Source organism: Natator depressus, chromosome 3 (genome assembly GCF_965152275.1).
Source record: "Natator depressus isolate rNatDep1 chromosome 3, rNatDep2.hap1, whole genome shotgun sequence".
Classification (NCBI taxonomy): Eukaryota; Metazoa; Chordata; order Testudines; family Cheloniidae; genus Natator; species Natator depressus.
In genome coordinates, this window is record NC_134236.1 from 90,942,943 (window position 1) to 90,969,013 (window position 26,071).

The 26,071-nt window shown below is 43.7% G+C and overlaps 2 protein-coding genes across 5 annotated transcripts in view; one reads left to right on the top strand and one right to left on the bottom strand.

Annotated features, from left to right (window-relative positions):
- DCBLD1 (discoidin, CUB and LCCL domain containing 1) overlaps positions 1-3,474 on the top strand; it is an 86,283-nt gene extending 82,809 nt beyond the window's left edge. For 2 of the 3 annotated variants that reach the window (XM_074948297.1, XM_074948298.1), the window contains one exon: positions 220-3,474. In XM_074948297.1, coding sequence (XP_074804398.1) covers positions 220-734 — 515 coding nt within the window. In that variant the 3' untranslated portion in view covers positions 735-3,474. The remainder of the gene's footprint in view (positions 1-219) is intronic. The other variant, XM_074948299.1, reaches the window with a different exon arrangement.
- A 16,630-nt stretch (positions 3,475-20,104) lies between these two features.
- Positions 20,105-26,071, bottom strand: part of GOPC (golgi associated PDZ and coiled-coil motif containing) — a 53,493-nt gene continuing 47,526 nt past the window's right edge. The window contains exons 6-8 of one of the 2 annotated variants that reach the window (XM_074948301.1): positions 25,038-25,202; positions 24,126-24,306; positions 20,105-23,600 (exon numbers count right to left, since the gene is read on the bottom strand). In XM_074948301.1, the coding sequence (XP_074804402.1) occupies positions 23,482-23,600; positions 24,126-24,306; positions 25,038-25,202 (465 nt within the window). In that variant the 3' untranslated portion in view covers positions 20,105-23,481. The remainder of the gene's footprint in view (positions 23,601-24,125; positions 24,307-25,037; positions 25,203-26,071) is intronic. The other variant, XM_074948300.1, reaches the window with a different exon arrangement.

A 26,071-nucleotide genomic window follows, 5' to 3' on the forward strand; every position in this document is an offset into this window, starting at 1 on the left:
AGAACCATAACTACCTCTGACAAATAATGATTCCTTCACTGAATGAAGGAGGTTGGCAAGAACGGAGTTTTCTTACATTCGGAATGAGAATTCCTATTGATATTGTAGCTGGGTCTCTTAACGTTTTTAAACTCTGCTTCCTGTTACATTATATATGGTGAAATCAAACAAACCAATAGATTGTTTATATATTTTTGAGCTTTTAATGCTTCTTTCTAGATTATCAGCAGCCTCTCATGATCGGAACTGGGATGGTAGCAAGAAAAGGATCCACATTCAGACCAATGGACACAGAGGATGAGGAGAAGAAAGGTAGTTCAGAGATCGAGAACCACTATCACTGCCCGCACAGAGCTAACCGTCATGAATATGCACTGCCCTTGACCAACCAGGAGCCTGAATATGCCACCCCTATTATAGAGAGGCATCTAGGAAGAGACAACACTTTTCCCTCTGAGAATGACTACAATGTACCTGTAATTTCTTCTGCTCATAAACATTCCCTTTCTGCTGGCAGTTTCAGTAATTCGGGTAGGACCGATGTCAGGAATGGGGACTATCAAACACCGCAGAGTCTAACAAACTATGATAAACCTAAAGTTAACAGTGTTTTGACCTCAGTGAGTACTGACTATCAGAAACCGCAGACTAATTCACTGGTGAATGAGGGTTATTCAACGCCCAGAGACTGCCTAAAACCAGTAAACCAGACAGCCATGACAGCACTCTTGTGACTTGCTGAGTTGAGAGACTTGCTGCTCCAGTGAACAGTGTTACTATATAGCTACTGGAATGCATGTATTATAGATTAAAAGGATTCCACTCCAGCAGCTAGAAGACCAACTCAGCCTGCGTACATAATATTGCAGTTCTGTTGTGTTGTGACACTTGAAGACCAGAGTACACTGATAATCACGGACTATAGCAAGTGAAAATTATCAGTGAAGACTCTGCTTTCTGTAACTGGTTTGTAATATGTGCAATTTGTACATAGTTTTTATTTAAGAAACATTACTGAGTTTCTTTCCATCAGTTTTGTTCTATGTATTTACATGGTAGGGAAAACAGCTCTTGCAGAAGTTCCTGTACAAAAAAATCTTATGCTCATCTGAACTTTATTTTATCTTCTATTATGTTAGCAGTCTTAAACTGTAATCTCCTATGGCTGTGGTGGTTCATTTCCTTTCCCACAGTAGCTGGAAATAAGGCATTTTTATAGTTTTATTTGTGAAGAGTGAAAGAAATAAAACTACTTGAAGCATAAATGTGCACAAGAGGGTATATGAGCAATTCATGGTGATGCTCAAACCAAACTTAGCAGCTACTTTTTTAGTAGCAGTCTTTACATGCTTGGATTTAATTTGATGTTAGGATGCAAGATGAGTCTGTCCATGTTATTGTGGAAAAGATTTAAACCAGTCTTAGTTCAAGCAGAGTGTTTTTTGTTGTGGTGATCACTGCAATGTCATCTTTTTTGGATGCATCTGTGAATCTGGCTTTTCAAGAAGTGTCTGTAGAGCTAAAATGTGAATTAGGACAATTTACAGGCAGCGTAAGTTTTAAACTTTTCATTGAACTCTTGGGTTATTTTTCTTTTAAGTTTAGAGTTTTGTCCCTTTTGTCTGAAGTATTTGCAGACCAGACAGTGCAATGTGTATGTGGTTTGCTATGGCATTTAAAATTGTTGGAGATCACATCAGCAAAGTTGTTTTCAGATCTTTTTTTTTTGCTGGGAAGGTCATCCTGGATTCTTGTTTGGGCACTATACCAGCAGTGCATTGGGACCCTTCACCCACCTGGAGCCTCCCTGAAATTAACAGGGCTGCAGGTGGATGCAGGGGCTTTCCATTGCTCTTCTCCCTGCAACACTGGGGCCTTGTTTCATACTCAGAAGCGTATTGTAAAATGTCAGGAAGCCCTACTCTTGTTGGGAGGAAGAACAATCTTGTATTGAAGGCACAGAGCTGAGAACCAGTAAGTAGCTCGCAGTTCTGTTAACAGATGTGTGGCCTTGGGCAAATCACTTAGATTCTCAGGATCTTTAGTTTCCCCATCCATAAAATGGAAATGATATTGACCAGCGTCAGAGAGCTGTAGTGAGGCTAAATTAATTGTTTGTAAAGCGCTTGGAGATCCTTGGATGGAAGGTGCTGTAAAAGTACAAAGTATTATTACTATTATTTTATTATTATAATTTACTTAAGAACATGCCATACCTGGTCCTAAAACGAGCTCTTAACTAGTTTTCCTGTGCTCGTTTCACTGTGCATGTGCTGTGGACTGGAATGGTGCAATGGCCTTCTGCTGGTGCTGAACTAAACTGTGGAGTGTGTGTGTGTGTGTGTGTGTGTGTGTGTGTGTTGATGTGTCTCTCCTGTGCAGAAAAGTCAGTGTAACTATGTAGCCTTCCCATGTTGCTGTCCCTTCAATTTCTGTGAAATGGATGAAACGCTTCAAGTCCTGAAGTAAAACTGCAGCAGCCTATTTGCTACACCACATTGGGTGGTATTGTTTACTTTCTGTTGTTTACATACATGTGTAAATAAAGGACACCGACCTTTGTAACTGTATCAGGCAGGACTGGAGTCTAGCTCTGTTTTATCATCACTTCACACCCCCACTGTTGCATATCCTGCCGGAGGAGAAATTTGACAAACACCCCGAAATAGGTGTTCCTTACTATGTGCAAAAGTAACAGTTCGGCTGCTAATGTGACTACAGGCCTTGCTAAAAAAAAAAAAAAAAAAAAATTAGCATCACTCCACCTCATTTAGTCTCTTTGACCCGTAACTTTTGGGGCAGGGGAAGAGAGCCAAGGAAGAAACTAAGATTAAACTCTGTGTTGGATTTATATAATGAGTAAGGGATGAGGGTGCTCTTCTCATGAGCATGATACCAATACTCCACCCACACAATTAGTCCGACTTGTTAGCAAACAAGCAAAGGCTTGTACACACTCCCACTTATGTCACTCAAGGGGGTGAATAAGCCACCCCCTTGAGCAATGTAAATTACACCGACCTAAGCCCCAGTGTGGGCAGTGCTCTGTTGGCGGGAGAGGCTCTCAGGTAGGTGGTTTTATTATCTCTCTCCCATTGGTAGGGCCCAATTTCACAGCCAAGAAAAACATGTCACGGACCGTGAAATAAGATCTCCCCAAAATCAGCCGGGCTGGGGAAGGATGGGACTTGTCCTTCCCCGACATGGCTGTTATCAGAGGGAGATCCACAGGCAGCACGGAAGTGAAGGTGTACCATCTGCACTTCTGTGCTGCAGCAGCCCCAGGGCTAGGCTCTGGGCTTCTGCCCCTGTGGGTCTTCCCAGAGCTCAGGGCGCTAGCTCCTGCCACAGCTCCAGGCTGCTGCTCCTCCCCCAGCACACACAACGTCTCCTGCTGGGGCTGGGGGCCACCAGGGCTCGGGGCTTCCAGCCCCCGCAACTCCTGCCCAGCTCGGGGCTGCCTGTCCACTCCCTGCCCCCACCTCCCCCATGGCTCCTGCCTGGCCTCGGGGACCTGGGCTGGGGGCTGCAACCTCCTGCGGCTCCAGCCAGGACTCAGGGCTTCCACCCACTGTGGCTCCTGCCCGGGTTCTGGGCCACCCAGGCTCAGGGCTTCTGCCCCCAATTCTGGCTCCTGCCTGGGCTTGGGGCTTCATTTTCAAATTGTCCAGGGCCCCATGGGCCCATGCGTTAAGCCACCGTTGACCTTGACTAGCACCTCGGAAGCCCCGGCTGGGGTGCTCCCAGCAGCATGGGAGAGATCAGACCTACCTCCATCTCCAGGAGCCTCCTCCAGCTGCAGGAAACTCCGCAGCTGCTGCCGTCATGGCAATCCTGCAACAACTTTGGGACCCCCCATCCCCTTTTGGATCCGGACCCCCACAGTTACAACACTGTGAAATTTCAGATGTAAACAGCTGCAATCATGAAATTGACCAATTTTAAGACCCTGTGGCCATGAAATTGACCACAGTGAACCCTGAATTTGATAGGGCCCTACCCACTGGCATAGACATGCTGCAGCTTCTAGTGTAGACTAGCCCTAAGTCATCAAAGCTATGCCCAGGCTGTCGGGAAGAGGCACTGAGATAGCGTATCAATGTCAAGCTATTCAGCGACCGATGACATGGCTTGTACTATAATAATAATAATCTGGCACGCCTCAGCCAGTTGATTCCTCCATCTGCAAAGTCCTTCTGTATGACTATCACTGTGCGGTTCGTGTTAGCGCCTGCTTATTTATCATCTTGCTAGCAGCCAAACGTGCCTCAACACCCAGCCTGGTTAATCCCAATACAATGTTTTGTGTTTTTAATAGTCACAGGAAAGTGCTTTAAAAAACTCCCCAAATATTTTCAGTCTCCTTCCCCCACATTTTAGTGAATTAACCCTGAAAGAGTGAGTGCCACGTGGTGGGATAAGGCCAGGCTCCCAGGCTTTTTGCCACTAACCCCCCTCCCCCCCCCCTTTTTTTTTTTAAATGGGCCATATGCTGCTCAATCTCCACTGCAGCTTCTCAGTCGGTCACTACTTCCTCGGTACAGTTCTGGGCACTGAGCACAGACAGACTATAAAGCCACACACATGCTATGCATTTGCTACACAAAGCCCATTGCTCTTTCTACATCATAGAATTCTGTGTTAAGGGCCCTGCCAAGGGGCCCCGAGCCTAATGAGGGGGTGTGGTATTTGGTGGCTCGCTATGGGAGAAGGCAAAAAAGACCACACAGGCCCGGTCCTACAGGATTTCTAGCCCCCACAGAACTTCTGGGGGTAGGCTTGAGATCTCACAGGACTTGGAGCCATAAGATCTCATGGAACTTGGCACAAGATTTGGAGCCATGATAAGATGCGTCCTCAGGATCACTTCCTGTTTGCTGGCTTCCAGCTGGCCACCCACCATCCCTCTCCTGCCTGCCCAAATGGGACTGCAGCGGGGCAGCTTCCTGGGCTCTGCTTACTGCTGCTGCAGGTGGGCCAGCAGCTCTGCAAGCCGGCAGGACCATGTCCACATTGCTTTCCCTTGGAGTGATTCGTTTTCATGGTGCCCCATGCAAAGCTGCTCAGGCCAGGTCCTGAGTCGAGGTAAGGGCTGCCTCAGCCTACCCTGTGGGGCTCAGGGTGCTAGGGCGGTGGGGATTAGGAATTCCTAGGGAGGACAGAGCTGAGCTCCATGGCCCAGGCAGAGCCTGACTGCCTCGGGCTGTGGACCATGCCCATACAGGACTGTTTGCTGCCCTGTGGGACTTGAATTGGTTGCAGCACCAGCTGTTGGATGTGAGCTTGGCTGGCCTCACCTCAACCAAATGCGCCCCCAGGGGCAAACTCAGGTGCGCCCCCCCAAACGTGGGGTGGAATTTATTTAGTGCCTCTGCCTTGCTACACTAGTCTAGTTGGTTCCTACCCCGGGCCCATCACCGCTCCAGCAGGGCAGAGTAGGAGCTGAGCTGATTGGCCTGATCTGGGCTTGGGGCAGACGCTCCCTGGTGTGGTTCTTGCTCCTAGTACACAGCCCCTTTCTGTCTGATCATTCCCTATGTGTGTGGTCTCCCCATACCTCCTGTGGGGCACTGGCCATGCTTGCAGCCTAAACCAGGCACAATATAGACACTGGCACTTTTGGAAGTGAAAACGGAACGCTCCGCTTCCTGGCAGTAGCTAGTGTGTCTGGGGTTCATGCTGCTGCTGGTGACTTTGTCCCTCTGAGATGTGGTCAGAAGACGGATAGACTCAAACACGTATTGAGGCGTGTCCATTTCCACTCCCAGGGCCCTTTCTACTGCAATTTAAGGGGTTACAGCCCTGCTTCAGGCTGACGCACTCAGGGTTTTGCACACTTAGGGCAAACTTCCTTACTTTAGTTAGGCCCTTAGCCTGCAGAGCCTGCATCATGTCTGTCCTACCCCAACAATGGGGAACTTCTACTCCTAAGCATACTGCGTTCATAACTTTCCACCAAGTTCTGGTGGCTGTCAGTGCCGATAAACAGGTCCTACAACAGGCGAAGGTTATAAAAGCTACTTCCCCCCCAGCCCCAAATAGTGGCTGGGTCTGTCTCCACTTTATCTCTGCTCTGCCTTTTAAATTCTAACAAGCTGGCTGAGGACAATCATCTGCGCTTGGAAGGCAAATACTGTTCCCACACCTTGCTGCGCCCCACCCCTTCCAGGGGAAACCCAAGCACTGGGGGGTAGGAATAGAGCAACTGGTGAAAGGTGTTTGAAAAGCCCTACTATGAACCATGCAGTGAGCAAACACTGGTATGAGCTGCAGGAAGAGACTTGCAAGGCAGGTTGTGCAGAACTGAGGTGGTGATTAGCCTAATTGGGCTGGTGTAATGTCTCAGCAGAAACATTCCCACGCTTTCCCCTCCACCGAACCCTTCTTTATCATGACTACTTGTTGAGTAAGGCGCCACCTGTCTGCTAGTATCTCTGTCACACTGGGGCTACGGCTAAACATGGTAGCCCCATGAGATTGAGCCACCTCCCCAAAGCATGATGCAGCCTTTGCCTTTTCAGGGTTGCAGTCTGGTCTGTTAACTGGGAGACTCCAAAGGCAGCTCCTGTGAGCCCTAAATCCGAACTGGGTCCTCAAAACAAGACATTAATGTAGGTGGGAGCTTAACCCCCTTTCCTGGCCAATGTCTGGATTATTAGACTATGCCTTACATGGCTTTCGGAGTGTCCATCTCCGCCTTTGCAGATCAGTCCGGGCCAAGCACACCACTCAATGTAGAATTCTTCCAGTCAGCGCGGGGTTTTGTGGCCCCACAGCCTGGCCGCAGAGTGAGTGCACCAGGAACTGCACATGCCTCATCAGATTCCTGAATAGAGGAAACGGCTCAACTTTGGAATTTCTTCTGTGTCGCACTTCTTGGGTGCCCTCAGGTAGGCCTGGGGCATGCAGCTCAGGCGCTGAGGTGAGCAGAGCCACCCCTGGAATGGAGTCCTCCTCACCCCAAATGGTCCATGCTTGTGAAATGTGCACATTGCGCTCTGAACCTCTGGCCTCCCTGGCAGGAACTGGACTGCACACTGCTGCTGGTGTGATTTCAGGGCAGGACACCGGGGCTTATTCTAGCTCATGTCTCGCCCACTGCCCCATGGAAGAGAGATTTCCCTTCCTAGCCTGGGGCACAGCCGCCCTTCACAGGGAGGGGAAGGAGTGACTCCACCTGCTGGAATCCTGACTAGGACTAAAGCTCTCTAAGCACTCGCTTCTGTCTAGAGATGTTTAACAATTAACATTACCAAACAGAAATGTGCATGCAACATTCATTTCACTGCCACGCATGTGTAGGGTTGCCAACTGCCTAACCGCACAGACCCAAACATCCTTGCCCTGCCCCTGCCCTGAGGCCACACCCCTGCCCTGCTCCTTCTCAGAGACCCCACCCCCTGCTATATTCCTCCATTGCTCGCTCTCCCCTACCCTCACTCATTTTCACTAGGCTGGGGCAGCGGGTTGTGGAGCAGGAGGGGTTGTGGGCTCTGGGCTGGGAGTTGGGGCTGAGGGGTTCAGAGTGTGGAAGTGGGCTCAGGGCTGGGGCAGGCGGTTGGGGTGCAGGGTTCAGGCTTTGGGAGGGAGTTTGGGTGTGGGGGGAGCTCAGGGCTGGGGCAGGGTGTAGGAGGGAGTTCGGGATGCAGGCTTTGGCCAGGAGGGGCTGACCTCAGGCTCCCGGAAGCAGCCAGCATGTCTGGCTCCTAGGTGGAGGGGCCAGGTGGCTCTGTGCGCTGCCAGCGCTCGCAGGTGCCGCACCCGTAGCTCCCATTGGCCACAGTTCCCGGCCAATGGGAGCTGCAGAGTTGGTTCTTGGGGCGGGGGCAGCACGCAAAGACCCCCGGCTGCCCCTGTGCCTAGGAGCTAGAGGGACTTGCTGACCACTTCTGGGAACGGCGCAGTGCCAGGGCAGATAGGTAGCCTTCCTTAGCCCCACTGCGCCGCCAACTGGACTTTAAGGGGCCTAAAATCTTCCAGATTGGCTTCAATAGTCCAGAAGATCAAAGCCCATTCTGGGAGACTCCCACCCAATCCAGGAGGGTTGGCAAACCTACACATGTTCCCGGGCCTAACAGTGGCATAGCCGATGCTCGCTCGCTTGCTGGTCAACTGATTCAGAGCACTAGACCCCCTAGGCCAGGGAAGTGCCAGAACAGGATGCTGGTGGCGGCCCTATGGGCTCCTGGTTGCTAGAAACAGGATCCTCAGCCAAGGGAGTACGTGCACATGCACCTTTTTAGCTGACACATGATGGCATTTGAGGAGTTTCAGGGAGGCTGACGGTCCACCCAGGGCCTGACTCACACCAGAACACCAAATCTGGTTGTTCATGATCTTGCTATAGCTAAGCAGTTCTCCAGGGTGGCCTCTTACTGCAGGTCTGTGGGTCAGGGATTCATTATTCCACAGGATGCAGTAGGAAAGAGCCTGGGCTGCCAGGATGTAGAGCAATGTCAGGAAGCCAGTGACCTCACAGTCCTTAGGCAATTAGTTGAGGGTCTTCCTCGGGGCTACTGGTCAGGGAGTGAAGCTATACTCTTCGGGCAGCCTTTCTGTAGGTTTTCTTCAGGGCCTTCTGGGGCCTTGAGTTGCTCACTTCAGCCAAGGGAGACTCTTCAAGGTGGGCTCTCAAACTACAGGGTGGGCGGTGGGAAGGTGACTCTGTACTGCTCAAGGTCCACATATCAAAACTGATCAAATGGTAGGAACTTGCCTATTTAGGCTCCAGATCAGAAAGGTAACATAGTGGATATCCTGGGGGCAACCCCTTCTGAGATGGGGGTATCGTGTCTAGCCCCCTGGCAGCAAATGGGAACCAGGGGCCTGGGCACTACCTGGGAGGACTGCCCCACCAATGCGCTTGATGGCAGTGCTGGCTAGGATCAAAGTCCCCTCTTGCCTCAACACCCTTAATGGGGAGGGATGCTAGCAGGTGAGTGGAGACACCCAGAGACCCTGCTAATGTGACAATAGGCTCTCCCTGTGGTGGGAGCCTGGGAGCCCCTTAATTGGCAAAGGATCTATGGGGTGAGAGTGACTGTGCTGGGCTGTCGTTTCCTCACCGGGAACTTTGGATGTAATTTGATTAATAAAGTTGCAGCCTGTCTAAAACCCATACCGCTTGTCCTGGCCTTCTTCCGTGTGGTGAAATCAATGCAGACCATATCCTGGGTGGTCTCCATATCCTGACTGTGGTTGTGCTAACCAGTTCTGACATGTCACTCTTCATAAGAGTGTAATCTGCATCTAGTTAATTTGATTTACAGCAGACATATCCATGCGCCGTAGAGTTGCACTTGACAGACAGGGCTATTTGTGGCTAGAGTGTGGTTAACATTACTTTGAACTGGATACATTTAAGAATTTCTCCTGAGATGCAGCGTCACTGGCTATTAATCTCGCTTTGACCAGTTTATTATACCCTGGTCGGAGCCACCTACATGCTTAGGGCCAAATTTATCCCTGGTCTTATTTCAGTGGCTTCCAGAGAGTTTCACTAGGGTTGAATGAAACCTGCTGGGTCTTAGGGTGTCTCATTTTAGTGTAGCAGTAACAAAGGACATGGAGAAAATAGATTGGCAGAGACAACGGCAAGTGAAAAAATAGCCTTAATACATGAAATGTCTGTATCCTTAGGCACTTGGGCTTGCAGGGTTTTTTTTCATGCTAACCACAAGGCTTCCCAGCCCCCAAGATAATGTTACTCCTACCCTGGAATTCGAGCTGCTGCAACAGAATTTCAACAGTGAGCCTCTTGCATGCAGCAGTCGCTTCCATGAGGCGGGAACAGTAAATTCAACATAACTGACCTTAGGGTGACCAGTCAGCAAGTGTGAAGAATTGGGACAGGGAGTGGGAGGTAATAGAAGCCTATATAAGAAAAAGCCCTGACTATCAGGGGTGTCCCTATAAAATCAGGACATCTGGTCACCTTAAGTGAGCCAGAGCCCCCAGGGCCCAATTGAGCTCCAGACGAAGCCGGTGGCAAAACTTTGCCTCCACTAAGGTGCAGGGTCTGGGCTTGAAACTGCTCATATGAGTTTGCAACTGAACGCATTAAAGAATCTCTCTTGAGATCAAAGCACCAGAAAGAAAAGCTGCTTCCACCTTACCTACAACTGTAAAAAATGACAGCCGCAAAATGGCTCTCTGGCTGGACCCTCCTGAGTTTAAAGGCACCCTTCCCCTTCCCAGTGTGAGATGTTTAAACACAAAACAAAACAAAACCCAAGACATTTGTCTCCACCCCAGTTGTTTGAGACACGGAAGTGAAATGAGCCTTCTCAAACTGCAAGCTCCTCTTTCCACACACCCAACTTGCTTGTCACAAAAAGAATGAATTGCTGTGCTCAAGTGCGATTTCAAAAGGCTGACTTAAGGGGTTATTCTGGAGGGGTTTTGTTTTGTATAACTGCTGTAGTTTTGATCAGTGAACTTTGCCACTCCTGTTTCCATCCCTCCAATAAGGAAATCTCTACGGTGGGCAACTGTATGGGGAGGGGAACAGATTTCAGGTAGAGATGGCACACTGGCCTAACTGAGCCAGCAGGAAATAAGACGCTGGGCAAGCCACAAGGACACTTCATGGCCTGATTAATATAGGCACTGAGTACTTTCCTCCTGCATGGGCTGCAGTGGGTTAGCCTAGCCTGGGTGTGAACACTGATGCTACAACGCCACACCACCCGTAACTGTGTCCTCACTGGTGCTGTGCGCCTCAGTCTAGGGCCAAATCCCACAGGCCTTTGGGCTGGAGGATGTTGAGACTCTGTACGATTCTATACCAGAAAATTAGAGGAGAATGTGTGGGAATTTGGGGAATTATGGGAAACCATTGGAGGAGCAGTCTAGCAGCACTCGTGTGATTTCACTGTAGACTGGGTGGGTTATCAGCTCAAGTGAAAGTGAAACTCAAGCTCTAACCCACTCCCCCTTGCCATGCCAGGCAACCCCAGTTGAAAGCACCACCAAATTGAGGAAAGAGGGTTTTAGGTATGGACAGGATGGAGGTTATGGGACAACACCTGACTAGGGGCCTGAGCTACATCTGCAGTGAAGAGTTTCCAGTGAGCATTGAGGGTGCTCAGCATCTCTGAAAAGCAGGCCATTAACCTATTGTGCCTCAGTTTCTAACCAGTAAAATAGAGGTAATAGTTTCCTGCCAGTGTCTGGTGTGAGGCTGCAGTCATTGCTTTCAGAAGAGTTTGGAGAGCCACATTGTGGAAGTGCGACAGCAATAGGAATGACTCAGTTAAAGCATTTGCATCACCCCAGAGAAACTCATACCACTGCCTTTCGACCGGGCTAAACCAACAGAGTTGTGCTCTGGTGACATGCCTTCAGAAGTGCACAGACAAAGTTACCAGAGAGATCACTGATGTTTGGGTCCAACCTTTTGTCTTTAAATAACTGGGTTTTGTGGAGGCAAGTGGAAGGCACAGGGGATTGGCAATGTAATAGAAAACATAGCCTTTCATCGCCAGGAAATTGGTTCAGATGTGGTCTAGGGCAGCAGTGACCAAAGTAATTAGCTCTGGGTAGCAGTTTGGTGACCTGTGTGGGCTCAGGGGATAGATGTTCACATAATCAACGTGCCGTTCTAGTCTGAAAAGTGCCCCTGTAAAAATGGCATCATGGGGCTCCTTATTTACATTGTCTCACTGAGTCCAGGTAAAATTTGCTCAATGATAGTTCTTCTAACTACCCACCCTGCAAACTGGGCCTGGAATCTAGGAGCCACGCTGGATTTTTTCTTCTTGTGCATCAGCACTCGTGATAAAGATTCTAAAGGCTGAATTTTTCACACAATGACTATGCAACCCTATTGTCTTCAAATTCTGCCTTCTTACACCATCTTTAATGGGGTCATACAGGTCATACATGAGAGCAGAATTTTGTCCTTGCACTTGAAACAATAACCATTGCTATCAATGCAAGTGCGAGGACAGAATGCAGCTCACTTTCGTATAGTTGCGCTGGACTCTGCAGGACTAGTAAGGTTAAAAGACAGCAATTTATTTCAGTTCCTAATGACAACGATTGACTCTGAATAATCCCATGACACATATACATTTCGGGAGAAGGTGCCATTTCCACAAGTCACTTTTCTGCTCTTAAAACAAACAAACAAAATCTACTGGTGTTTTGTTTTTACTAAAATTCCCTAATACAGCACCACAAGCCATGCAGAAAGTGGGTGGATAAGCTGCTTTTAAAACCAGACAAGGATGGGGGGAAAAGACATCTTTCATTTTGAGAAAGTTATACCATTTGTGATAAGGAAGGAAGCCAAATGTCTGGCTTCTTCAGTGTTATCTTATTGTATTGTCTGGACAAAATAATTTGGTGTTTCTTCACCTACATTTTATTGTAGTTGTGGAGACTTCCACCCGAGTTTGTCTTTCCAAACGTACAAACAAATGTACTGTATGATATGTGCAGAGGCTGTTCAGCGTCATGTTTTCAGTAGCGTCTCTTGAGCAATGTGAAACATACATATATCTATCCACCACCACCACAGATAATTCACTGGCGTGGTATTTCCCAGAGTTTCTCATCCTGTTTATTTATAAACAATCATTGCAAGAAGAAGTCCATGAAAGATACAACTATTTTGTCCTAGTAGGGGTTACCACTGCTTTTTTGAGACTTTTTGCAGTTAAGCTATGATTTCATTCATCAGCACAGTGACATCAGAACTGACCACAATATCACTGACAATGCTTTCGCTTCCTGAAAACATTCTGAACAGAATTTGGAAACCCTGAAACATCATAGCTAGTCACCCCAAACTTCAGCAGGCCTTACTGGAAAAGCTCTTTTTATGATCTGTAGTGATCCTTCAGTTTAAAAGGAACCATGGGTTTGAACATCTGACGTTCATCATCACAACTTTGTGCTAGTAAATAGAATGAGAAAGGATATAGTCTGTCACAAATTATTCAGATATCATGGGGTTTCTTTAGTCAATCATACCATATCACAACAGGCAGTAATTAATCTTAAAAGTGTATATACTACTGTAGGGCAGGTGATCTATGCCAAAAGCCTACAGTTTAAAGGACCCATCAAAAATAATTAAGTACAAAAGAAGACAAATATACAGAGAGTGGGACATCTAGGCTGATTGCTTCATGGGATAGGTAGATTACTAGAAATTGCTTGAAGCAGGAGCTGGCAGGACCTTGATGAACACTAAGGCCCAGCTCTTCAATGGTATTTGGGTGCCCAGCTCCCACTGATTTCCCGTTGAAGATCTGGACCTCAGTGGACAGCAACTCCCACTGAAATCAATAGAAGTTGGGCACCTAAATACCTTTGAGGATGGAGCCAAGAGACTAATCCAGGAGGGAAAGATGGCAGAAAGGATGGTGGTGTTGTAACCATTCATCATCAGAGAAGGGGAGGAAAGATCATGAATTCATTTATAGCTATATTAAGCTAACACATTGATCAGGTTCATTAATACTTCATACAGATACTATAAACCAGAGCCTTTTCTTCCAAGAGCCCAAAGCACTGTCCAAATATTAACTAAACTTCTGCCAGGCAGCTGTCTCATTTTACAGATGGATAAACTGAGGCAAAGAGGCACACAACCACTTGTCCACGGGCACCCAGAGGGTGGGGTGTCAGTCAAGAAAAAATATCCAGTTCCTCACACAAGATGTAAAGGATTTTAAAAAAAAATCCATGCAAAATCCTGTGTCCTGCAGGCAATGGAAATCTAGGTGATAAGACCAAGATGCCTAAAACAAGGAGCTGATCTTACTTAAAGAGGCAGCTTGTCTTCCCATGTATGCCTAAGCTTTTTATCCTTAAGTAACACCATCTGCTCTGATAGACAGTTTTATAAAATTTGAATAGGGCGACCTGGAAACGTGTGGATCCTGCATTGTGGAAATGTGAAAGTCATACAAAGCTGGGAAAAGAATATGAACTACTCATATTATTTGTCTTCTAGAGAGACTGAGGCAGACATAGCACTGTGACATGACCAGGACCTTTTGGGGGCTTTCCATCCAACTTAGACAATAAGTTGGCATTTTGGTAGAGCTGCTGAACTAACTATCCTACTGCCTTAGGTGTTTACACACACTAGCATATGGCATTTATTAAGACGCCCATTTATAAGCTCTAATTCATTTTGATTGGTATAATTCTGACGGGTAATTTTTATCACACTCCATCCCGCATGGTTCTCAGCCTGCTTTCCTTATTGGCATAAAACCATAAGCAACAATGGACATCCAAGGACCTGAGTTTTACTTACAACCAAGCGTATGTAAACTGATTAATAACCATTCCAATTCTTTGGCAACTGGGTACATTATTCACTCTTTCCCAGAGGTAGAAATGGAGAATCAAAGAGATGAAATAATGTCTTTTTGGGGTTTTGGCGCACAATGCTCTCAAAGGTGACTGAATTAACTTCTCTCCTCCCCAGAGCTAGCTTCAAATCCCGAATTAGGGTGCAGTGAAACTAACGCAATGATGGCCCAGTCCCTGCCTTGTTTTCATTTGTCCTCCTCACAAAACCACCATACAGTCTAGCATAATTGGCTGTCTCTGCTTCCAGAGAGCCCCCAGGACTGGTGCTGGAACTAGGGGTGCTGTCGCACCCCCTGTCTTGAAGTGGTTTCCATCATATACAGGTTTTATAGGTTGGTTCAATGGCTCTCAGCATCCCCACTATACAAATTGTTCCAGTACCCCTGACTGCGGTTTACCAGTGCCACTGGTCCCTCGCTTTGAGGAACACTAAGTTCACTCACAAAGATGTAATAGCAAAAGTCACTGTTTCCACTACAAGTGTAAAATTGCATTAACAGTTATTAGAATGGTTTCAGAGTAGCAGCCATGTTAGTCTGTATTCGCAAAAAGAAAAGGAGTACTTGTGGCACCTTAGAGACTAACCAATTTATTTGAGCATAAGCATCCAATGAAGTGAGCTGTAGCTCACGAAAGCTTATGCTCAAATGAATTATTAGAATATTTACCTTGATGTTTAAACATGATCCTCCACCGACACCATTATCCAGTGATGCCTGAAACCAGGGCTTAAATTCTCAGAGCATTTCCTGGAGCTCACCATGCTCCCCAACCCCCATTCTCTGTGGGAGGCTGCCAGGACTTGGGGTTCTAGCCCCACAGGAGAGAGTGGCACCAGGGCTCAGGGCTTCAGCCTCCCGGGGCTAAACTATTTAGCAGTGCTCCACTTCAGACAACGCTGGCTGAATTTAAGCCCTGCCTGAAACCATATTAATTCGTGTGTGTGTCACTGGAGGATCATGTTCAAATATCAGTGTAAGTATTCTAAGAATTAATATGATCTTACAGCTAGAGTAAAACCAGTGACTTACACACATAGCCCTTATCATAAGGTTATTACATCTTGTACCCCAAATGCTTGCCACGGGCTATCAGCCAAAAAGCCTGTGTTCTTTCCAAACACTCTGCATTACTGGAACAATTTCTGAAGGACGAGCTTTGTTTAAAATTTTTAAATTAAAAAAAAAAAAAAGTTGGTGGTATATTTATTTGCATTTAAAAAAATCCTTTAAACCAAGTTAGCTTAAAGGATATTAAAGGAACTTGCTGCCCCCTGGTGATACTACATTAAAACACCAAGTTCTTCGCATATTAGCATTGAGATTCCGTTGCCCAGCATTAACATATATTTATGATTCTGATGACAAATTCCAATTATTTGCTTACAGAAATCAACGAGTTTTGCTTTTGCTCCAATCCATGGAGGTAGCATAAAATAAAGTTGCCCTTTTCCTATTTAATCAACTCTCTCAAGCGGTTAGAACCACCACATTATGTTACCTTAATGCATATGGATCTTCTTAACAGAACACAGCTTGCCTCTCTCTCAAAAAAAGCTAAAATCAATTCAGACATGTTTTGCCTGGATTTAAGATTATCTGGAAGAAAAAACAATTTTAGGACCAAACAAAACTGTCAAATTTTCCCCTACCCTCATTTATTTTATGAGGAAGGAAGAGCTGAGCATTCAGGTAAAACTTACATGCTTCATGTGAATGAACAATGCTATTTTCACACGCCTGCCTACATAGAAATCTTTAGTTCAGGTGATAGTTTCCAGAAAGTCCACCTCATCTGTACTCTCAAGTCCAAAACTGCAAGTGCTAAGTACTGAGGCCCTGATCCAATAATTGGTTTCACTTAGGCAGTCCCTTGCACCTATGTGGAGCCGATTGCAAGATCAGGGCCCACACTCTGAATGCATTGGTACTTCGATCCTGTGGCTAGATGCTTTGTAGCTTCACCTCCCAGTTTGGAAGGAATAGCCTCCATGTTCATAATCTGAGATGCACCCACACCTATTATTTATTTGTAGTTATTCCGATGGCACTCATCGTAGCATCTAGCAACTCAAAAATATGAATGTGGTAATTAGACTGTACCCCTCAAGAGATCGCCTAAGCACCCTGTGTAACTAAGGGATAACAAGGGATATCTTTTTCAGCCCACTGATAGCCTGAACAATTAAATACACCATGTATGTTGTCTCGGCCTTCACAAAGCTAGCAAATCCCTGGGTGGATGTCACCTGGTGTCCAATAGGAGATGTTTGTGCCAGGGAGGAGAGGGTTTCTGTGTGTCTTTGAGTCCAGAACATCCACATCTCTACACTCCTAGTGATGCATCTTTTCTGCTCTGGCCTGCTCCCTCTCATGCTGCTCCACCTCATGCCACAAGTATCAGGGAGGAGGCAGCTGTGTCACCAAAGACTAAGGCGGGAAGTAGCTAGCAGGAAGCAAAGTAGGACATGTACAAAACAAACCCAAAACTCTCCACCCACTATGAGGGAGAAAGGACAGGCCACTGCAAACACTCACCAAAGCGGGGGAGTCAAGAGGAAGTGAACTGAAGCAAGCCTTGTGTTAGGAGAGGAGTTACCAATGCAAATATGCTCGTATATACAGAGGGTTGAGGACAAATCTACTTACATTCAGTGTCCTCAAGGTTAAAGTTTCCCTTCCCTTAGGCAAACTGATCCTAAAACACATTAAAGCTTAGCCAGTGAGAAGGGAAGTACCCTTAGATGTCAACCTTCACAGGACACCCCCACCATGATATGCTAGTTAATTGCACTCACTAATATGCCATTACCAGGAAGATTAAGATTTAATCCAGCAAGGACCTGCCAAGATTTACAGATATATTTAGTAACAAGTTTGTTAATCTTCCTTAAACAGGCAAGTCACCAGATGTCTCCCTGCCAAGAGACCTTCCCTGATCCCTGGCACTTATTTTGATTGATCAAAAGGTGTCTATTGAAATACCTGAAGTGCCTTGTAATCACCTATAAACACACTTATAAAAAAGCTCTGCTTCTTCATTGCTGGTTGTTAACCTATTGGCAGAGAACCAGCAGTTGGCAAGCAGTCAGCTGAGCACTCATGGCCATGTCATTGATGAAGTGAACCAGCAGGGATCTGGAAGTGATTGCAGTGAGGAGGTAGGCAAGTGAAAGTGGCTATCAGGCTAGGAGGAGGGTAAGCAACTGTGGAGGGCTTGGTTAGGGTGCTTGATGGGGGGGGGAGAAGGAAGGTTGAAGAAGGGTCATGAAGCTGGGAAGACAATCAGTGTGGTGGGAGAGGGGAGGACCTGAGTATGGTCTCTGATACAAATCATCCCTTTTTGAGAGGATGGTTTAAAAAACGTTACCATTTTTGCATTATTTCATTAAAAATCCAGCTAGTCTCACATATTTCAGTAGGGACTGCAGACATGCCTTTGGAATGTCCTATAAATAGTCTTCCAAACATTGGCATCCGTGCTGCTTTTCCTCAGTACAATACACTGAGAACAGATACCCTTGTCCTCCGTGCTCTGTGAATAAGGCTGGCATAACCATAGGGAATGCAGTGTTGGTGTAGCCATGTTGGTTCCAAGATATTAGAAATACAAGGTGGCGAGGTAATATCTTTTATTAGACCAATTTCTGTTGGTGAGAGAAAGAAGCTTTTGAGCTTACACAGAGCTCCTCCTCTTCTTCAGAGATGACAGGGCTGCCAGCATGGATCCTACCAGGTTCTGAAGAAGAACTGTGTGTAAGTTCAAAAGCTTATCTCTCACCAACAGAAGTTGGTCCAATAAAAGATATTACCTCACCCACCTTGTCCCTCTAATAACTATATGATGTCTGAGAAAGCTAAAGCCCATGGGTAACATTTTTGAAAGCTCCTAAATGACTTAGGAACTTAAGTTCCATTTTCAAAAATGGGCTCCTAAGTGACTGTCACTTTTGAAAATGGGACTTAAGTGTTTTTGAAAATTTTATCCCAGAGACTATTAGCACTATTAGAGATCTGGGCTAGGAGCTCTGCCTGCTTCCAGCGCAGGTCTCCACACGTGCAGATGCAGGGAAGGTCAGGAACAGACGCAATGCTGCTTTTATGGCTGGGGCAAACCGAGCACAGAGATGACAGGGTTGCTAGCATGGATCCTTCTAGGAAAATAATGACTTTACATGACATGGCCACAACTTGCCAAAGGGGGAAGGGAGGGAAAAGAAATTGAACTAAGGCTTTTCTGTTAAAGGCAGCAATAAGTTTACCAGTAACTTGCATTCCTGTAATATTAAAGATTCACCACAGCGCACATACTGTAGCATCCTTACTCAGATTTTCAGTCTGCAAAATATACCATCCCCATCCTACAAACAGGCCTGCTACATTACCAGCCCTCAATTTCTGTGTGTGCGCAAAGACAGGTCCAGAACATAAAGGGCCTAAGGAAAAAAGTTAGAACTATTTGAAAATCCCATCATCTTTTCAACCTTACAGTCCAGCTTTCTCTGCAAGAGTTGATCCTCCATGCATCCCTCCTCCCAGAGGAAATTAGGACCTAGATTGTGCCTCACCGCCACTGCCATGCTGCCTTGAGGAAAAAATTGCAGAGGAACAAGCCAAATACTCCAGCCAGTAGAAGCAGCTGCAGAAGTCAAAGCAGGGACTCCTGCACTGCGGGGGGCCAGGGTAAAATGGGGTCCAGCTAGAGCCACCCTTTCTCCCAGCACCTCCGAGGCCCAGAAGTATGTAGGGGAGATCCCCCGCACCAATCTAGAGAAACTAGGACCCAAGTGATACTTCTTATCTGCCCCTGCCACATGGGCTTGGGACACAACTATAAGGAGGAACCAGCCAAAGACTCCAACTGAGAGGGCAGCTGCAGAAGCAGCCAAAGCAGGGACCTTCAGACAACTTTCTGCAGTTTGTACTTTCTTTGCTATATGCTGACTGGCTATTTGCCAATCCAACCCTCTTGCTCCCTCGGTCTCTTCTCCTCTGCTTCTCCCGTGGAACTAATATGTTTTGTGCCATCACGTTGTTCACTCTGCTGATGTGTTCTATCCCTTTGCCCATCCTGTGTCTATCCGCTTTATTTAGATTGTAAGCTCTCTGGAACAGAGACTATTTACTTCTGTTTGTGCAGTGCTTGGTACAATGGGGCCCCATTTTTGATTGGTTCTTAGACATTACAGTAATAAAACTTAAAGTGGTGTAGAGCACACAGAAAGATGCTGTTTCAGGTTCTTGTGGATATCAGCTCTTACAGGGGAAACAGAAGAGCTTGAACTCAAGGGTAAGTAAAAGGAAATTTAAAATATTGTTTTTATAATAGAACTGTTTTGTAATAAAGCAAATATTAGTTAGAGGTTCTTCAAATGTGAACTGAAAAGCTTTAATACAAATTAATTTTAAGTGATTACTAGAAATTACCAATGTTCCAAAGGATGGCACCTACTGTATCCCCATAGTATAAAAACCAAACACACACACACACATCACACCTATTATTCTTTTACCATATCAAATAGAAGAGGAGGATATACTTATGTTTTCAATGGTGCCCTAAGATTTAATCCTTTGACTGGTTTTCAATGGTCTGGATCTTTGCAGCTCTTTTTGGCTGATGGCTACGAGATGTTTATAGCATTATAACCCAAACACCTTGTTTGTTAGATTGTTCCCCCATCCCCATATAGAAAAACTGCAACAAGAAACAGCTCCCAAATTTAATTATTTTTGAGAGGTCTCCTACACCTCCATCTCCCTTTTTATTTTCTTTAATTTGCTGTTACATCTCACTGACCAAGATTGGATTAGCTTTAATGTTTATGTTAAGGAGTTTGATTTTTGTCAATGTCTTTTGTGCTTGATACATCCAAATACAGAGTACAACAATAAATTTAGCAGAAGCAGATCACGTATGGTGTTTGCTGCCTATTCACGTTTTATTTATAAAACAAAGAAAACCTGAAATGTTAATTGTAAATTAGGAACAGAAACTGTTGTAATGCATAAGATCCCATCTTTATTTACAGGCTAATAAAAAAATATGAAACTCAGCTTAACTAGGTATAATACAATTGTTGCACAATGTTACACCTTCCACAGATATGAGACCAACCCAAGATGGAAGGGTGTTTGGGCAGATTATACAATAAATAACATCTGAATATTGCTCACCATATCCATTATCAACACATCTGTGGTAAGTTTGAGATACATACAAACCCTCTCCACTGTAGTAAATACAATTCTACCATGGAAATATGAAACAATTTATGACACAAGTTAATTTACTGCCATCAAGTTTGTTTCTTAGTAAGGAGTGGTCCCACATCCCTTCAAACTCCATCCACCTTTAAAAAACCAAGAGATAGCTATTCCACTGAAGATTTTAAAAATATGGCCAAGGAATTATCCACACAAAGCTGCATTCTATTCTCTTAAGAGCTTTGTTTTATTAGCGGAAGTAAAATATATACAAGTAAACAATGTTCTATACTTTTTTTTAAAATAAAAAATGAAAATCTTACTTTCCTTGGAAACTCTTCATGTCAAACTCAATCAACCCCTGGGAACCAGCGGGTTTGAGTGTTCCAGTTATTGGCAAAACAGAGTAACATGTATTTATAGATTGCATTTAGATATCGCAACTTGTTAAACTACTGTCACCTTAAAAAAGAACTTCTAATAGTTTCACTATCGCAACAATAAATCTGCATTGTTATAGCAGGAAGTATGGAGTACAACCACACTATCCTTTCATAGAAAGTCCTAGCAACATTGTCCGACTCAGAGCTTCCCAAAGGTCAGAAAAACTGACGGGGGGGAAATTTTGGCATTAATTTGTCAGTGCTGGTCATCTTCCCAGCAAGTACCCCACTTCTATTACTGATCTCACCTACAGGATGATCAAAGCAGCAGGCAAATAGAGTGATGATGGAAGGAAAACAAATTCAGCAACCCTGTCCAACCTCAAACTGGACGTGGCCAAAAGTATTTGAAATGGAGGATTCTAGGTGCTTCAAGGGGGTGAAGGGACTTTCTCTTTCCCACAGATAAATATCCCTACACAGCTTCCCTAGACATGTCTAATATCTTCAAACAGAGAGAGAATTCCAGAAAAATGAAAACTGAACTCCCTTCTCTGACAGAGAAATACTCCATGCTACATTCAGATTCAGAGTACACCGAATTACAGTAGATGTGACACAATGAATGTCTGGATGCAACATTACAGCAATGAATTCATCTGCTAAAATGCACCTGAACAATTCATATGATACATGGAGCTTCAGATGCTTAGAGAGATGCCTTCATAAGCAACTGGTGATATGTTTCTTATGCATTCAGCTCTATTTTTTAATTAACAACATATGCTTAGAGGCAATATTATAGAGTATTTTAATATGCTTTACCACAAAAAAAAACTGTCTGTAAATGAAACAGCTTTTTGAATGAATGGAACCATGCACAAAAATTCATGAAAAGAGCAACAGTTAAAGGTTTTATAAATAGCAAAATCTTTGAATTAGAGTATATACATTTTAAAGATATCTCTATAAACATATATATATATAGTGTTCCTAAGAGGGATAAGTAACTGTGTTCTACATAAAAAGTTTTGAACATTAAACATTAGATTAATTGATATTCCTCTAAAGGCCTTAGAGATTTTTTCTCTGTTTATGTACATCAATACAGTAACATTTGCAAAGCTGTTATTTCACATTAGTTTCACTCTCAAAATATAAAATCTCATCTTTTCACATTACAGTTTAACAGTCTGCACAGCAGTAAACAGGAGAGCAGGCATTCGTGCTTTATCCTGGGTTAATAAAAGCTATTACACTTTTTATAGTTTGCGTATGGAGCATATTGTGTTTCACTAAAATTTCTATAGATACAGTATGAGAAACTAGCCAAGAAAACCACCATTAACTTTACCATTTTCCAAACATGCCTTGGGCCTTTAGATGTACATCAATTATCTATTTTAGGATATAACTGCTTTTGGAAGGCAACAGTATTTCATTTAAACAGTAACAATTAAAATGCAATAGGTTAACAGGACTGTCATACTATAACACATTTAGGACCAGATACTTCATGGCCCTGAGCACCTGCTGCAAGATATGGCGTGTCTTCAACTCCCTTTGATTTAAAGATGATTTCAGTGGGAATCGAGCATGTTCAGTACCCACCCAAAAGTACTCAGCGTCTCATAGGATCAAGCCCATGATGAACAACTCAATGTATAAAACTACTTTATATCAGTTCTAACAGTTTCCATTCAGTAACGAATACTGACTGTATGATGCTCAGATACAATGCACAAGGGCAGACATAATTCTGAACAAGCATTAAGCCATTTTTACACTAATTTTGCATTTAAAAAACAAATAGAACAGTAGTCTGTTTAAATACTTTTGGAGAATATTTTAAGTGAAGCATTGATTGACAATAAATTGTTTAAAGAAATTAAATCTCCTCTCATGTAAAATGATTGCGTATTGGGAGATCAGAATTTACAATACTCAACAGTTGTTCTTTCCACTTTTGTTTTCTTAAACTAAAACATTTGCTTTTTGCTATAATGTGTGAAAATCTGAGTCATGGCATTTTTTTGTCCCCTTCCCCCTCACCCCCTTTTTTAACTGCAGCTCAAAAAACCTAAATGGAAAATTCAGGGATGCAGTGGTAAATATTCACTTCTCCCCTTTTTAACAGTTAAAGGTTAGTTTGGATCAAAGTGCTGTTCATTCTTTGCTTTTACTCAGTGACAAAGGAACAAAATAAAGCTGGCTACAATTTCATTCTACACCCTTCAAGGACACCAATAGGATCCAAAGTTGAATGCATTAAGATTATCTTCTGGAAACCACATGCTTTGGTGCTTACAGTTCAAGGAAAATCCATTTTACATGCAATATGTTAACTAATGTGTGTCACAGAGGAACAGAGTTTTACACATTATGAATTGCTCACAAAGAAGCCCTGAGGTAACCGCCATTTTTTCCAGGCAACAGTAATACAGGTTTCCTTTGATTTTTAATAGTCCTTTTACAACCTACTATGGTATATAAAATTTGGAACAGTCTATACTGATTATCAATCTTTCCTGAAGAAGCGATCAGGCCAGTAGATTTCTTTAGGACAAGGACTCAGCAGAATCAGCTAGTTTGGGTGCAGTCTCTTCTAAGGGAGTTTGAACTGAATTTCCTAGGTCTCCATTTTCATGTCCATCAACACTTGGTTTCTTATCAAACACTGCAAATTAAAAATAATTCTTTTTTAACAGGTGCTGAGGTGATCCGAGGAATTAAACCAATGAGCTTTACTTCAGAAAATGGAAAACTCATTAAAATAACTAAAAAATAGAACTATAAAGACTTCTAGATAAACATAATATGATAGGAAAATCTGTACTGCTTCTGTAAAGGAAAATCATGCTTCTCTAATCTAGAAGAAATATTTGAACACATCTACAAAACAGCGGAAAAAGAAGAACCAATTGTCAATGTATTAGGACTGGCCAAGAGTCAGAAAACAAAAAGTAGGAATAGTCTATTTTCTCATGGGAACATGGTTAAGAGGAAGTGAAAATCTGCAGATAATACAAATTTATCTAGGCTAGCCAAGGTGACTGAATGAGGAACTTCAGAGGGACCTAACAAAGCCAGGTGAGTTGGCTGCACGATGGCATACGAAATTCATTAAAAATTCTTAATTCCACTCAAACAGGTTTGTATAATGAAGTTTCAACCTTTAACATTTAGGCAAAAGAAGTTTTACCTTCTGATGGTTTGACATCTGCACTTGCATTTTTCCTATTAGAACCTGAATTTCCACCTTCCTCCAATTCATCAAGATATAAGCGATAGCGATGTCCACTTTCATCTTCATATTCTACATTTTCGTCATCTGAGTCTACCTCCGGCGCAACATACACCACTTCAAATTCAATCTCCCCTCTCTAGAATACAATAAAGATTATCATGTTACTTATTTCACAAAATGGATAGGGTTAAACTAGACTACTAACAAGTATATTTTGTTGACTATCTGAAATGCTTTGGGAAAATATATGAATTAACCACATACTCATCAAAGTGTATAGCTCTATAGTTTAAATTGCATTGAAATCTGCACTAAAGTAGTGAATAAACATTTTTGCTATGCATGAATAATAGTGTATGATCCCCAAGTTTGCAAAACTTATGCTTTAGTGAAGAACGAGTTTACCAAGAATTTAAGTAGATCTATTAATTATTTGGAGAGGAAAGGCAAGTGCATCAAGGGAGGCCATGGTGCATCAAGGGAGATGTAGTCCAGCCCACAGAGAACGGGGACATGAGATGACTAACCTACAATTTTCATGAGACATCATGGCAACATTTCCAATAAAAGAAATATTTCAGGTTTTGGACAAAATATGGTTTCAGTTTAGTACTGACTGAGAGAAGAATAATCAATGATGCTTCTTTACACATTTAGATGGAAGGCTCCAATCTAAGTACTGACCCAGCCTATCCAACTGCATCAAAGCAATATCTAAGAGCATCAAAACATAAGGTGAACAACAGCTGCAGAAAACACTATCTAAACACAAGTGCTGGGGTTGAAAGAAAATTTAAAAATGCCAAGCAACCGAATAGGTAAGAAGAAAGAAGACATAAGCACATAATGATAGATAATATAAATTACCTGCTGGGAAAGAATAGTTACTGCTTCTTTATGTTTGGCATCTCTCAGATTCACTCCATTTACTGCCAGAATGGCATCTCCAACATGCAGACCTCCACATCGGTCAGCAGGTTGACCAGGGTGGATTTCAGAGATTAGTATTGGAACGCCATGCTCCTTCCCACCCTATCACCACAAAAAAGAAAAAGATGGGTTTATTTAAATGTCTGTTAGCAGGAAAGCAATGTCCTGATAGCTTCTAAGTTTTTGTTTCAGTTTTTACAATAGAAAATTAGATAGTATACCTTTGGTGAAAATAATTAATTTAATGATTCCTTTAATTTCCCCTCTCCTCCCCCAGACAAGTGAACAAATCTGAGCTATATACTCAAAGAGTGAATGGTGGTAATTCTGATTATTAACAGAAAACAAAATATTTAAATCAGATATACAAATTGATAAAACAAGATTGTAAAAGTAAAAACATGTTTTTATATATCAGACACTGTGCCACTTACTTAGCAGCTACTTGCAGGATGCAATAAAATATAGGCACTATGGCCAGAATTTTCAAGCTCACTTGATTAAAAGTTAGATATCTAAATCGAAGTGACCTGACTTTCAAAGATACTGGGCACCTGCTGCACTCACTAAGTTAGCCTTTGAAAATCAGCCCACTATTATTTGGATGTATGAAGTCGACACCAAAATTTGAAGAAGCTGGCCTATGCCAAGATTCTTTGAGGCATTTCTATTATAAACCCTCACTTTCCTCTTTGCTCGCCAAGATTATATTAATTGGTTGTCAGAATTTGCCACTAACTAACCTGCATATAAAGCCTAGGCCCAGAAATTCAATATTATTGGGTTTTTTAAATGCATGTTTCTGAAGTGAGAAGTTTAAAAAAAAATTAGAAGTTTCAGAAGTTTTTCAGCTATCTTGCACATTCTAGAACTCAAAATGTTTTGCATTAGTTTATACATGCAGCCTAATGATGATGGCATTAAAAGCACTAGACTCATTGTTCCTTATATTTTATAAAAATAATCCTGCT